At 41.9% G+C, this 15300-nt stretch overlaps 1 protein-coding gene across 2 annotated transcripts in view; it reads right to left on the bottom strand.

Annotated features, from left to right (window-relative positions):
* The window catches only part of CYFIP1 (cytoplasmic FMR1 interacting protein 1), a 108804-nt gene that overhangs the window by 59811 nt on the left and 33693 nt on the right, over positions 1–15300 (bottom strand). For both annotated transcript variants that reach the window (XM_056555868.1, XM_056555867.1), the window contains exons 7-12: positions 13585–13681; positions 7246–7374; positions 5934–6038; positions 5181–5272; positions 1617–1734; positions 194–316 (exon numbers count right to left, since the gene is read on the bottom strand). In XM_056555868.1, the coding sequence (XP_056411843.1) occupies positions 194–316; positions 1617–1734; positions 5181–5272; positions 5934–6038; positions 7246–7374; positions 13585–13681 (664 nt within the window). The remainder of the gene's footprint in view (positions 1–193; positions 317–1616; positions 1735–5180; positions 5273–5933; positions 6039–7245; positions 7375–13584; positions 13682–15300) is intronic.

The following is a 15300-nucleotide window of genomic DNA, read 5'->3' as shown; positions in this document are numbered from 1 at the left end:
CAGGTTTTAATAGGTGGAATCACTGAGAAAATCAATACGACTTGATGTCTTCATAATGATGATTTGTGCCTCAAATTATTTTAAAGACCTAATTTTTATAAGAAAGAGGTTTTCTGAATTTTATCCCACAATTCCTGCTATGTATAAGGTGAGTCAACAGATGTATTAAATCAGGTTATTTTCCAAGACATACCACTTCCATCACATGTGCACTCCATTGAGACAACAACTGAAGTCCTTGTAAGGACAAGTCAAAAAGCTTCCGATACTCTGCATCAGTCTTTTGGGCTTCTTGGCGACCAGATCCAGTCACCACCTAAAGTATGGAAAGAGTGAAAATTAAAAAAGAATCTGCCATTAAAGTGTAAAACAACTTTATGCATAATGGGTTTAAGTGCTAATATTTTTACTATACAACTCAATAGGAAATATATACTATTGCAATTTAAATCAAAAAAATAGGTGTACAAGCCTTGCACCACATCTATGTATTTAAAGGGTTACTCCGCTCCCCAACATCCGGAACATTGAGTTCCTTAACGCTGTGTGCGGGCTTCCATGTTCACGTCCGCCCCCTCGTGACATCACGGCCTGCCCCCTCAATGAAAGTCTATGGGAAGGGGGCACGACTGTCATCACGCCCCCTCCCATAGACTTGCATTGAGGGGGCAGGACGTTACGTCACATGATGGGGCGTGACCTCACAAGGGGGCGGGTGTGAACACGGAAAGCCCGACACAGTGTTCAGGAACTCAATGAACCCTTTAAGACTCTTTTTGCATTTCACTTGATGAGGGCTATATCTTTATTTGTAAAGGCAATGTTGTTTTTTGTTAAAGAGGGTATGATTGAAAATGCATCGCAGTGAGCAATATTCTGGCAGAAATGAAACACTGAGCAATATTCTGGTGCAATTTACACTAACCAACAGTTCATGAAAAAAATTTAAGAGAGTCTAAAAGATGACCACGTTCATCAAACAGATTGAGACATTAATTCATTTGATGTTTGATGAACCTTGTGTAAATTTACAGTATTTAGACAGTTTTGGTAAAATCTGCACCAAAGACTAAAGATCCTTAGATTCCTCTCAAAGAACATGATGATGGTGGCTGTCAAACTTATGAAATCACCTTTTTATTTCTCAGCCAAGTGTCAAAGAGGTGGGGCAAAGGTGTTTAAGTGTAACAGTCTGGCATGCCTCCTCACTTGCCATCCCCTCCAAGCCCCTCCTTGACTGATGCACAGGGCTCTGTATGTCAATGAAGAGATGATGGGAGGTAAGGACAAGTGAGAAGGAATGCCAGGCTGTGGCACTTCTGCAGCTCGGCCCCCCACCTGCTTGACACTTGTCTGAGAAACAAAAGAAGATACTATAAGTTTGGCCACCACCATTAGCTCCAGGAAAGGTATAGTTTGCTTTTATACCCTAGCAGCTATACAACTGTGTCTGCAGCTCTTAGCAACACACAGAGATGACAGATTCCCTTTGTAGCAAGTCTATGGCTACCAGCACTAAATCATCCCTGTGCTTATCAATGATGTAATTTATTAATAAGTGAATTTAACTAACCCCTTCAACTACCAACACCACAAAGCCCTGGGTAAAAACACACCTCACTATTGCTGTACCGAGCCAGCTCTGAGATAAAGCGCATGTGGTCTTCTCTAATCTGGATCATCTGCTCACAGATGTTGTACTGAGGACTGCTGCTGGACGACGTACATGTCCATCTGTTTGGGAGTACAAACTGAAGCATTACAATTTAAGAAAACCTTGTAAACTGAGAATAAGAACACTTAGCTTAAATGAGAAATACTTCACGCGCACAAGTGTTTAGAGCACTAAAATGCAGTACCTCAGAGCAGCAAATGGTTAATTCACAGCTATTTTTTTCCATCAAGTAAAACCATACATTTTAAAATAATATTTACAAAAGTAAAGATTATACTGAACACAAATACAGAATTTTAACAAAAAAATTTTTTTTGTTATCCTAGCAAAATAAAATAAAAAATATTAAAAAAAAGAAATATACAAGAATATCAATATCAGATAAGTTATATGCAAGCAAACTTAGGGGACAGAGCACTTGGAAGATAAGCTATATATCTGGTATTTAGGGCTTTGCAGGGAAGGAAATTGACTATGGATGGGCTGACAGAAAACATACAGGAAAAGTAAATTCCTTTGTCTTTCTTTTCAATGATTAGTTCACATCCACTCATAAAAATGTCAAGATTCCAGTAAGAGATGTATCTTTGGTAATTGCTAAACATGCAGTTCCTTGATCTATAACCATAGGGCAAATTTACTTCGGTATTCTTTTCATTGTTTACCAAGCACAGCTCAGTACATTTAGGGCTCCACTCATGCTTTGGAATCCGAGATTTCATCTGTTACAGGCGCCGGCAAAACAAGCCATAGCTAGGGCGGTGCAGGAATGCACTGTCTCAATAGACGACAATGCATTTCAGAGCAGATTCCGCCAAAATAATGAACGTTCATTCTGGGATCAAGAATTTCCACAGCAGAATGTCTGCGACAGAAATTCTGTAGTGTGAAATGTGCAGCAGAATGCCATTGAAACTATATAGTATGAATGGACCCCTTAGTAGTGCCTGCACAGGATACACTGCACACCTGCTATCAAATCAAAAAGCATGTTTAGGGTCCAGCCTCCAGTCAAATAAAAGCTTGCCATACAAATCCAGTAGTACAAAAGAGGCATGGTACAAGAGCTTGAAATGAATCACTTATGATGCTGCTTTTGTACTACTGGATATTTATGGAGTATTCGATTGAGTTTCAAGAATTTATTCACATGATGCTAGACTCTTCACTTGATTTTTGGATGTTAAAGAAGTAACCTTCTGTCTGCCTGTGCACCAAGAAAGACGAGGCCTATTAAATACATACCATATATACTCGAGTATAAGCCAACCTGAATATAAGACGAGGCCCCTAATTACACCCCAAAATCCCAGGAAAAGTTATTGACTCGACTATAAGCCTAGGGTGGGAAATACATCATCCCCCCCCGTCATCATCCAGACCCCCTGTCATCATCCAGACCCCCTGTCATCATCACCCCCCCCCCCTTCATCATCACCGCCTGTCAATCCCTTCGGTGGTCTTCAACCTGTGGACCTCCAGATGTTGCAAAACTACAACTCCCAGCATGCCCGGACATGCTGGGAGTTGTAGTTTTGAAACATCTGGAGGTCCGCAGGTTGAAGACCACTGCCCGGGCCTTCGTCATCATCCAGACCCCCCTTTGGTTTTCTACTCACCTCCCCTCGGTGGGAAGGAAGGGTGAGCTGGTCCGGGCCATCTATGCTGCAGGGAACGTCCGGTGGGGAGGGTTAGTTGTTCTGGGCTGTCCATCTTCACCGGGAGGCACTCTTCTCCGCTCCCGGACTAGTGACGTTGCCTTGACGACGACGCACAGGGACGTCCCTGTGCGTCGTCGTCAAGGGAACGTCACTAGTCCATGGCCGGGCCCGGAGCGGAGAAGAGGGCCTCCCGGTGAAAATGGACAGCCCGGAACGACTAACCCTCCCCACTGGACAGTCCCTGCAGCATAGATAGCCCGGACCAGCTCACCCTACCTTCCCACCGAGGGGAGGTGAGTAGAAAACTAAAGGGGAGGTCTGGATGATGACGAAGGCCCAGTGGTCTTCAACCTGCGAACCTCCAGATGTTTGAAAACTACAACTCCCAGCATGCCCGGATAGCCGATGGCAGTCCGGGCATGCTGGGAGTTGTAGTTTTGCAACATCTGGAGGTCCGTAGGCTGAAGACTATTGAAAGGGATTGACAGGCAGAGAGTTCACTCGAGTATAAGCCGAGGGGGGCGTTTTCAGCACGAAAAATCGTGCTGAAAAACTCGGCTTATACTCGAGTATATACGGTACCCAGGTGGGCTAGATTTGGTAATTCTTTAAAAGCTTCTCTCAAACGTACAGAGCTGAGTCTGGTTAGCAATGAAGAGGCTCTAGTGCTCACATGAAAGATGCTGCCCCTTCTATCAGCTGATCAGTGCAGGTATCAAGAATTTTGTTTTCTTTTAGTTTTTTCTCTTTGGAGCCCTTTTTTATAATACAATTACCATCTGTTTGGGTGAAAATTTCTTCAAACTGGGTGACCACTATTCTATATGTTTGGACTACACAATTGCGACAATGGCCCTCATTTACTATTCTAAACCCGACTTGTTTTGTCGGTTTTTTTTGGCGATGCAACATTTTTTCCCGACGGACCCAATGTGGATTCTCCCAAACCCGAAAAAGGGGCGTAACCCGACATTTCTGAGCTTTCCCACGTATTTATAAAGGTTTCCAACCCGAATTTGTTGAATTGTTGTGGATTTTTTCCCGACAACTCAGAGGAGTTAGAAACCCAAACCAACAAAACTCACGTGCGACAAACAGGATGCGACATAATAATAAATACCAGGGGAAAAAAGCAGTCGGGTAAGAAAACAAGACAGACTTACAACCCGATTTTCTAAGTAAATGAGGGCCATTGTCTAGTGAAGTGAATTCAGTACAGTATGCAGTCACTAAGATTGTATAATAACATTTGTCAGTTTTGCATATTCTGTCTTAGCATTACCCTAGCATGTTGCTGCAGTTTGCAATGTAGGAAAAAGCTTCACACAATAGAAAAGGCATTGCTAGTTTCCCTTTTACTGTTTTAGTGTATGATAAGGCTTCTGAGGTGATTCATGTTTGACAAAATGTGTTAAGAAAACACACCTCTGTAAAATCATTCTGCACATAGGTCAGCAGGCTGAGGTTAGATTTTGGACGATTGAGTAAACATCACAGTCCTGCATAAGTAGAATGGATCCTGTCACTCGATCAATATATTTGAGTAGTACACAATTTTGCTTCAAATAAACCCAACCAATAGGTGGTGTAAAATTAGACAAAACAATCAAACAGCCTGAGCTACTTTGACAAATGTGGTACTATCTTACACTGTCTAGTCTAAGTTTATACCATCTAAGAGTTAGACAGTAATAGTAAATCTACTCTAAGTACATTTAAAAGGAACAGACATGTGAAATATGAGGTACATGCATTACAACACTTCATATCACATTGTTAGCATTATTTGAGCTTGAAGGCTCATTCACACTGCCATAATGCTGGCAGACACTAGGAACACTTACCTAGATTTATTCTCCTCATAATGTGCACTGGTTTTAATGTATCTTGCAAGTTCTATTTGCATGTCCCCAAATAGTGGCACCACCTGCAGTTGCTGTACTCATAGGGTGGATTAAAGAAAAAAAAAGTGTTGGATGTAAGCACTGAGAAAGCAATGAACCACCATAAATACAAACCCACTACAATAAAAGAGTGCGCCAGTGCTGGACAGGTTGACACACATCAATCTCTGTTAAACCTGAGAAGAAAGCTAATGTATGTGGTTAAAGGGGTACTCTGCCCTTAGACATGTTATCCCCTATCCAAAGGAAGGGGCGTGACGTCACGAAAACCCCAGACTTCCGTGTCCGTAATGCTGCAGCGCTGGCTGGGAGATCACGGGGGGTCCAAGCGGCCGCACTCCCCACAGAGTCAGACATGTGGACATGTTATCCTCTATCCTTTGAATAGGGGAAAACTTGTCTAGGGGCAGAGTACCCCTTTAAGTATATGTGACTATATACAAATCTGTATTTATTCCACATATAGTTAAGTCTCTCTCTCTCAAAGTTTTCATTTCAGCACATTAAATTTTTTTATTACTATTATTATTAAGCATATATGTCCTATTAAGGGGTAGTCCGGAAACAAAAACTTATCTCCTATGCACAATATAAGGGACAAGATTCTGATGGAGGAGTCTCTGCAATCAAGACAACAGAACGTAATGGTTTATCTGTTTGCTGAACATATCACAGCCATTATGGTATCAGTACCTTAAAGAACTTGTCTATTTTGTTGAGATTAATTCTCTTCTTAGCATCCAGCTTGTAGATGTTGCTCACACTCCCATCCATAAGATACAAACCAAATCCCATAACCTTAAAAAAAATATATATATAAATTAGGCTCATGAATTTGTTGACTAAGACATGGTAGTCGGGACATAGGTTTACTGAAGGTCCATAAATTATTTACTGTAGAAACAAATATTTACTTACATTGATCCTAAAGAGAGTTTATTTAAACTTTTAACATGTTGTCTAAACTGAGCTGTTTTAACAGAATTGAGAGAGAAGCTTAACAGCAGGCCCTATGGACCAAAGAGAGCAATAGACAGGACCTGTCCCATTCACATGACTCGAAAACATTACTGGGCATTCTCTGTGACCTATTCAGATGTAATTCTACAGGGAAGGGGGAGGCTGAGATTCAGCTATTGTAAATGGTGTTTTATCAATCTACTGGTGTCACCTTTCAGTGTACTCCTGTCTGTGATGAGAAGAAAGGCACTGCCGGGAAGTGATCTGTACAGAACAGGAAGTCTCAGCTTAGTTTTAGGCCTAGTGGCTACAATAGAAATAGCACAATTTCAGAATTATTTTAAAAATGTAGACAGTAAAATAGAGAACTAGAAAAAAGCCCAAAATTCTTAAAATATAGTTAATATAAAAACTTGACTTAAACAATGGGTGATTTTCGATTGGCACATTTCCTTTAATACAGGTTTCAATTAACCTAAACAATGCAAATTTGATTTAGAGAAAACTACTATAAGAAATAATGGCTGAATTGTGTGAAAAAAAAAAACAACATGTCTGAATTCTGCCACTGTACTTACAAACATTCCTTTTTTATTATGAAATAGTCACATTTGAAGTGGATACAAGATTATGTGCTCATTAGAGATGAGCGAACTTACAGTAAATTCGATTCTTCACCAACTTCTCGGCTCGGCAGTTGCTGACTTGATAAAGGAGTTCAGCTTTCAGGGGCTCTGTTGGGCTGGAGACTCTTTTCTAGGACTGTATCCACCTTTTCCAGCCCACTGGAGCACCTGAAAGCTGAACTAATTTATGCAGGATAAGTCAACTGCCGAGCCGAGAAGTTCGTGACGAATCTAATTTACTGTAGGTTCGCTCATCTCTAGTGCTCATCATACATTTTTCTGAGATAATCTTACAGTTTTCTGTTTTATGCCACTATTCAATTTTACACTTGGTGAGCGAGATGGCTTATGTTAATGCAGATTAAAATGCTTCTTCCATTATCCACTCAAAGTAAAACACAGTCTGGAGGCTTTCTTACTTTCAGTAACATATGCTTCTCCCCAGGCGTCAAGTACATTTTGTTGTCATAATAGTCAACACATAAGTTCACAATATCAGCAATGAGTTCTTCATAGCCAGGAATGACTTCCAGCTGCTGCTGTAATGACTGCAAAGTAAATAAAAATATAACACCACAAATGAAAGAGTGTAGGATTCTCATGAGTGAATATGAAAAGCAGTGTTCTCTGACCTACCAACAAGAAGTCTCAAATAACTGAAGCAAATTAAACTGTATTAGTTGATATGACCGCTTCACCTGAGGATATCATGGTGCTGTCATTTGCTAGCTATATGAAAAGGAATCATCGAGCAAGGTATACATAGATTTGTTTTTCAATATAATGATTGCATCCCAATTTTTGTAGTATACTTCTCTCTTGCAGAAACTGTATAGTGAAATTGTGTAGATAAGGCCTAAAAGGTGTATTCCAGGAAGAAGAGAAGTTGATCCAGCACTTAAAGGGGTACTCCGGTGGAATTTGTTTTTTTGGTTTTTAAATCAACTGGTGCAAGAAAGTTAAACAGATTTGTAAATTACTTCTATTAAAAAATCTTAATCCTTCGAGTACCTATTAGCTGCTGAATACCACAGAGGAAATTATTTTCTTTTTGGAACACAGAGCTCTCTGCTGAATCATGAGCACAGTGCTCTCTGCTGACATATCTGTCCATTTTAAGAACTGTCCAGAGTAGGAGAAAATCTCCATAGCAAACATCTGCTGCTCTGGACAGTTCCTAAAATCGACAGAGATGTCAGCAGAGAGCAATGTGCTCGTGATGTCAGCAGAGAGCTCTGTGTTCCAAAAAGAAAAAAAAAATACCATCAGATACCGTGGAACCGCCATAAGTTTGAAAAATACTGTGATACACATTTTTGGTCATACCGCCCAGCACTACCCCCGCTGTCCTGTGAGTAGTCCCCTGGACGGGAAGCTACACTTATCTAGTCCCGACACTCCGGCCTTAGTTATGCCCCCTCAGCATGATTGACAGCCTGCGTCACCGTTCTGCTCCGTCTGCTGCTTAGGGAGCAGAGCAATGACACTGGCCATCAATCTTGCCGAGGTAAGTAAGTACAGCTCCCCGGACAGAAGTGCTTACAGGGTGACGGGGGTAACATGCAAACTTCGTACCATTCCTGTGGGCAAAAACATCCCTTGGGGATGGTAATGATAAAGATTTTACTACAGTCATGGCCCTAAATGTTGGCACCCTTGAAATTTTTCTAGAAAATGAAGCATTTCTCACAGAAAAGGATTGCAGTAACACATGTTTTGCTATACACATGTTTATTCCCTTTGTGTGTATTGGAACTAAACCAAAAGGGAGGAAATAAAGCTAATTAGACATAATGTCACACCAAACTCCAAAAATGGTCTGTCATTTTTTACAACTTACTCAAAATCACACGGTCCTGTGTGTGATTTTAACTTTAGTCAGTAATTCATCATTTGCGCCAATTGATCTTTGGCGCAATTTTGCGACTTTAGGGTTATTTTTGGCGCAATTCACCGGCAAGAAATTTTTCACATAGAAAACACACATAGCAATGTCAGAAAATGTAGAGGCGTCAAAATACATTAACTTGTTCAGGACGCCGGGCGTATGCATACGCCCTGCATCCCGAGTCCTTAAGGACGTGGGGCATACGCATACGCCCGTAGGCATTCCCGTCCCCGCCGCTAGCCGGTTGGGGACCGGACCGGAATGCCTGCTGAAATCCTTCAGCAGGCACCCTGGCACATCGCTCAGGGGGGTCCTGAGACCCCCCCCCCCCCCCCCATGTTGGCGATCGCAGAAAATCGCATGTCAATTCAGACATGAGATTTTCTGCTATTCCGGGCTGATCGGGTCTCTGGTGACCCGATCACCCGGAAAATAGGGATGATCGGAGCAGTCAGTGACAGCCCCAATCATCCTGAGGGCTAGGAGTGCGATCTCCTCCCATCCCCTGCCATTGGCCAGAACTGATTCTGACCAATGGCAGAGCAGGACAGTGGGTTGCCAAGGCAACCCCCCGTTCTGCCCACCCCTGGATGTCGAGGGGAACATGGACAGAAGATGGAGGCCGGGTACCTGCAAAGAAGATGCCTGGGGACCCCCCGATTTTTGCTGGAGACTGCTGGATCCTGGCTCAGGTAGGAAAGCAACGGGGGGGGGGGGGGTGTAATTGAAAGTGAAAGTAAAGTGATCTTTACTGTGGCAACCACTAGGAAGGCCAAACTGCAACTCCCAGCATGTCCAGACAGCCAAAGCCTGTCTGGGCATGCTGGGAGTTGTAGTTTTGCAACACTGCGAGGGTCACAGTTTGGAGACCACTATTACAGTGGTGCCCTAACGGTAGCCCTCCAGATGTTGCCAAACTACAACTCTCAGCATGCCTGGACTGCCCAGGCATGCTGGGAGTTGTAGTTCTGTAACATCTGTCCCTTCAGATTTAGCAATTTTCATGAAATTAATTGCTGCTCTACTTTGAAGCTAATTTTTTCAAAAAGCAAAAGTATGTCCATTTTATGATGCCAACATAAAGTGGACATATTGTATTTGTGAAGAAAAATAACATTTATTGGGAATATCCATTTTCCTTACAAGTAGAGAGCTTCAAAGTTAGAAAAATGCAACATTTTCATGAAATTTGGGGATCTTTCACCACAAAAGGATGCAAGTAACGCCGAAAATTTACCACCAAAATAAAGTAGAATATGTCACGAAAAAACCATCTCAGAATCAAAATATTCGGTAAAAGCGTTTTCGCGTTAATTCGTAAAGCGACGGTGGTCAGAATTGCGAAAAAGGGCTCAGTCCTTAAGGTGAAAAGGGGCTGCGTCCTTAAGGGGTTTAAAAAATAATTTGTGAAAGCAGCGACTCCTCCGGGGCTGCGCAATACTATGCTGCGACATAGTTGTCTCTGAGGGACCTTCACCCTCCGTTGAGCCAGCATTGGATATGGCCACACAGGTTCAGGAAAGTTAAGCACTAAAGTAACCAAAAAAAAACTACAAGTTAAAAATTAAATCCATTTCACATGGTGACTATAAACCCCTAAAAAGAAAATAACTCACGTCGCTTGCTGATATACTGCAGGAGGGACTCCGAAATGGCTGCTCTACAGGGTAAAATACGCTGTCCTCTGAGGTGGTAAGTTCTGTGTAAAAGGCGCTGTGAACAGCTGATTTCAACATTTGAGCCAAAATTACTAACAACTTGCACCAAATGATAAATTTGGTGCATGTCCACGAAAATCAAAGTGAGAAAAAAAGGGCAAAATTGATAAATACCCCCCATTGTCCTGCTGGAAGACCCAAGATCTCGGACGAAAACACCAGCTTTCTGACACTGGGCTGTACAGTACGACCCAAAATCCATTGGTAATCCTCAGATTTCATGATGCCTTGCACACATTCAAGGCACCCAGTGCCAGAGGCAGCAAAACAACTCCAAAACATCATTGAACCTCCACCATATTTCACTGTAGGTACTGTATTCTTTTCTTTGTAGGCCTCATTCCGTTTTCAGTAAACATTAGAATCATGTGCTTTACAAAAAAGCTCTATCTTGGTCTCATCAGTCCACAAGATGTTTTCCCAGAAGGATTTTGGCTTACTCAAGTTCATTTTGGTAAAAAGTAGACTTGCTTTTTCATGTCTCTGTGTCAGCAGTGGGGTCCTCCTGGGTCTCCTGCCATAGCGTTTCATTTCATTTAAATGTCAACAGATAGCTTGCGCTGACACTCATGCTCCCTGAGCCTGCAGGACAGCTTGAATATATTTGGAACTTGTTTGGGGCTGCTTATCCACCATCTGGACTATCCTGCGTTGACACCTTTCATCAATTTTTCTCTTCTGTCCATGCCCAGGGAGATTAGCTACAGTGACATGGGTTGCAAACTTCTTGATAATCTTGCGCACTGTGGACAAAGGCAAATCTAGATGTCTAGAGATGGACTTGTAACCTTGAGATTGTTGATATTTTCCCAAAATTTTGGTTCTCAAGTCCTCAGACAGTTCTCTTCTCCTCTTTCTATTGTCAATGCTTAGTGTGGCACACACAGACACAAAATGCAAAGACTAAGTGAACTTCACTCCTTTTTATCTGCTTTCACGTGTGATTTTTATATTGCCCACACCTGTTACTTGCCCCAGGTGAGTTTAAAGGAGCATCACATGCTTGAAAATCTTATTTTTCCACAATTTTGAAAGGGTGTCAATCATTTTGTCCAGACCATTTTTGGAGTTTGGTGTGACATTATGTCCAATTTGCTTTTTTCCTCCCTTTTTTGGTTTAGTTCCAATACACACAAAGGGAAATAAACACGTGAATAGCAAAACATGTGTTACTGCAATCCTTTTCTGTGAGAAATACTTCATTTTCTTGAAAAATTTCAGGAGTGCCAACATTTATGGCCATGACTGTATCTAACAAGCATTGCAAAGCATTTTATATGGCAAAATCTAATGTTTGGTTCCCTTTAGTTTGAAAATCCAGCCCTTATTGTTGCAAAATAAAAGCAGATAAACACATGCTCCACTGTTTACTCAGATCATGTGGATGCAGTTAGGGGGGGGATAAAAATGTATCCCATATGCACAGGATAGGAGATCAGTATTCAATTGTCAGTGGTCTGCCACTGTCAAATGACAGCGGGAAGGGAGAATTGCTAATTGAACCCAATATGGACATTTCCACTTAGGGTTTTACTCACTTTTGTTGCCAAGGTTTACACATTATTGGCTGTGTTGTGTTATTCTGAGAGGACACAACATATTACACTATTATACAGGCAGTGCTGTGCACTCACTACTTTACATTAGAGCAGGGTGTCATTTCTTCAGTGTTGTCACATGAAAAGATATAAAATATTTACAAAAATGTGAATGGCGTACTCACTTATGTGAGATACTGTATTTTGTATGTTGGCTGCCCTTTGTATCTTTTAACCCCTAAAGGACCAGACCAATTTTATTTTAGTATTTTTCGTTTTTTCCTCCTCGCCTTCTAAAAATCATAACTCTCTTATATTTCCATCCACAGACCCATACGAGGGCTTTATGTGGGAAAATTGAAAAGAAAACCGCAATTAAGCAAATTTTGGAAGGTTTTGTTTTCACGCTGTACACTTTCCGGTAAAAATGACATGTTTTCTTTATTCTGTGGGTCAATACGATTAAAATGATACCCATGATTATATTTTTTCTATAATTGTAACGCTTAAAAAAAATCTCAAACCATTTTAACAAAATTAGTATGTTTGAAATTGCCCTATTTTGACTACCTATAACTTTCTCATTTTTCCATATATGGGGTGATATGAGGGCTCATTTTTTGTGCCATGATCTGTAGTTTTTATCAGTATAATTTTTGCTTAGGTTTTACTTTTTAATAATTATTTTTTGAATAAAATGTGAAAAAAAGCAGCAATTTTTGACTTATTTTTTTTTTACGTTTACGCCATTCACCGTATGGGATGAGTAACAATATATTTTAATCGTTAAGACTTTTACCCACACTGCGATACCAAATATGTGTATTAATTTTTTTTTTATTTTTTTTATTTTATTTATTTTTTTTTTTTTTTACACTTTTTGGGGGGTAAAATGGGAAGAAAAAAAGTAAAAAATAAAAAAATGTGAAAAATCCCCTCCCCCAATAAAAAAAATTGGGGGAGGGGATTTTTCAAATTTTTTTTGTACACTTTTTATGTCCTCATAGGGGACTATTCATTGCAATCAGTTGATTGCTAATACTGTGCAGTGCTATGTATAGGACACAGCACTGCTCAGTATTATCGGTGATCCTCTGGTCTGCTCAATCTCAGACCAGAGCAGAAGACCCTGGGAGACGGCCGGAGCAAGGTGAGGGGACCTTCGGCCGCCAAGCTGGATGATCGGATCCCCGCGGCAGCGCCGCAGGCGATCCGATCATCCGTTCAAAGTACCGCAATGCCGCAGATGCCATGATCTGTATTGATCATGGCATTGGAGGGGTTAATGGCGGACATCCGCGCGATCGTGGATGTCCGCCATTACTGGCGGGTCCCTGGCTGCTGATCATGTCGGCGCGTAAATGTACGTCATGGTGCGTTAAGTACCACGTCACCATGATGTACATTTACGTCCATTGTCGTTAAGGAGTTAAGCAAAGAATTGTATATGTAAACAAAAAAACTATGATGTAAATTATCTTGGCTTTAAGTTGTATAGAACATTATGTGGTTTAATAATAACATTTGAAGAAGAGGTTCAGACAGTGCAAAGTGTAGGCAATACATCAATAGCACGTAATGAAACTTCATTAAGTACAATAACCTTGTACACACCTGAGTTATCTTATTGTGATTGGCGAGAAACATGGACAAGTTCTGCGACTCCTGGATTGATTGGGGATCAGCCATTTTTCGCAAAAACTGAGCAGCCCTATAAGGAAATCAGATTAGGAAAAGGTATCAATGAATGAGGCATCAATGGGTAACTAACTGTTAATTTGGTCACCACTAAGGCCTGGTTAACATTACAATCTGTACTGCTTCTTCTTTTGTCAATCACAAACCTATCTTTTTGTAGTCTGGCGTACATTTATGTATATTTGGGTTTACTTGATCTTTTAATAAAACAGCTGGAGGGGGAGAGTCCATGCATGGGCAAAGGTGAGGCACTGGCAGGAGATTACAGGGGTCCCAGCTGTTGGACGCCCTGTGATCAGACACTTATCCCCTATTCTGTGGATAGGGGATAAGGAGATTTTTTTGTACTCACCGTAAAATCTCTCTCTCGTAGCCTTCATTGGGGAATTATGCTGCTGTCCAATAGGAGACTAACACTAGGCAAAAAAAGAAGTCGGTTCCTCCCAGCAGGATATACCTGCCTACAGGCACAGAGCTAATCAGTTGTGTCACAAATCAGTAGGAGAAGCCAAAAACAATAAAGGAGATGCGTCAAAGGACACCAGAAAGTAACAGGTGGCAACAAACAACGTGACCAGGAACCGTAAATGGGTGGGTGCTGTGAGGCTACGAGAAAGATTTTATGGCGAGTACAAAAAAAAATCTCCTTTTCTTGGTCGCCTCATTGGGGAACACAGGAGACCATGGGACGTCCCAAAGCAGTCCCTGGGGTGGGAAAAACAACCACCAGAGAAGTAAGGGTCAGACAAAAGACTGAACCCTATCCCTTCCCAGAAGAAAGTTTTTGAGGCCCAGAGGAAAACGGAATTCAACCACCCAGAAGCCCTTACAAAAAATGAAGGGGAGCTAGGACCCAAAAGCGAGATTGGGGTCCAAGAGCTGACCAAAAACAGCAAGAAACGGATGTCCCGGAGGCCTGCCGGACCAAATCAGTCCTGGAAGTAGGGAGAAAAAAAAAAACCCAAAGACAAGATAGAAGACACAGGACCACATAGACTCAAGGGAAAGTCTTGTCAGAAGAAGGTCAGTCTCAACTGAAGGACAGAGGCTGAGGAGGGAGAACGACAAGTAAAAGGCAGCTGAGCACAGCCAACTAGAAGACAAGACTCAGAAGGTGGAAACCAGAGTCGCCAGAAGGGGACGAAGAACAGAAAACTCACATCCGGGTCTGAGTGCAAAAGGAAAACGGACCGTGAGAAGGATAGGGCAAGGAGCACCTGTTGACCACCTGAACAGAGAGGCCAGACAAACACCCATAGCCCCAATGCCACCCGCGAAAAACCGGATGGGAGAGAGGACCAACAAGTACAAATAGGACCAACAAGTAATCAAGGGTAAAGCGAAAGCTAGGATGGCAACAGTCGCAACTAAGCCAAATGCCACAGAACTCCGCCACAAAGGAGGAGAATGAGGGCAGGGAAATGAAGAGGAGGAATGAAAGAAGGTAACCCTCCAATACTGGGAGGCTGAAGGACAACGGCTGCAAAAGCAGGAACTGTATAAGGGCCCCACAACCACTTGAAGGGAAAGCGTAAGGGCTGAAATTCCGATAGACACCTCACTAAGCTACCCCAAGGCCGGTAGCGGAAGGGGTCAACGAGATAGCTGATTCAGCCACAAAAGGGAGCATAG

The sequence above is a fragment of the Hyla sarda genome, chromosome 2 (genome assembly GCF_029499605.1).
Source record: "Hyla sarda isolate aHylSar1 chromosome 2, aHylSar1.hap1, whole genome shotgun sequence".
In the NCBI taxonomy this organism is placed as follows: domain Eukaryota; kingdom Metazoa; phylum Chordata; class Amphibia; order Anura; family Hylidae; genus Hyla; species Hyla sarda.
This window is presented reverse-complemented; position numbering and strand designations above follow the sequence as displayed.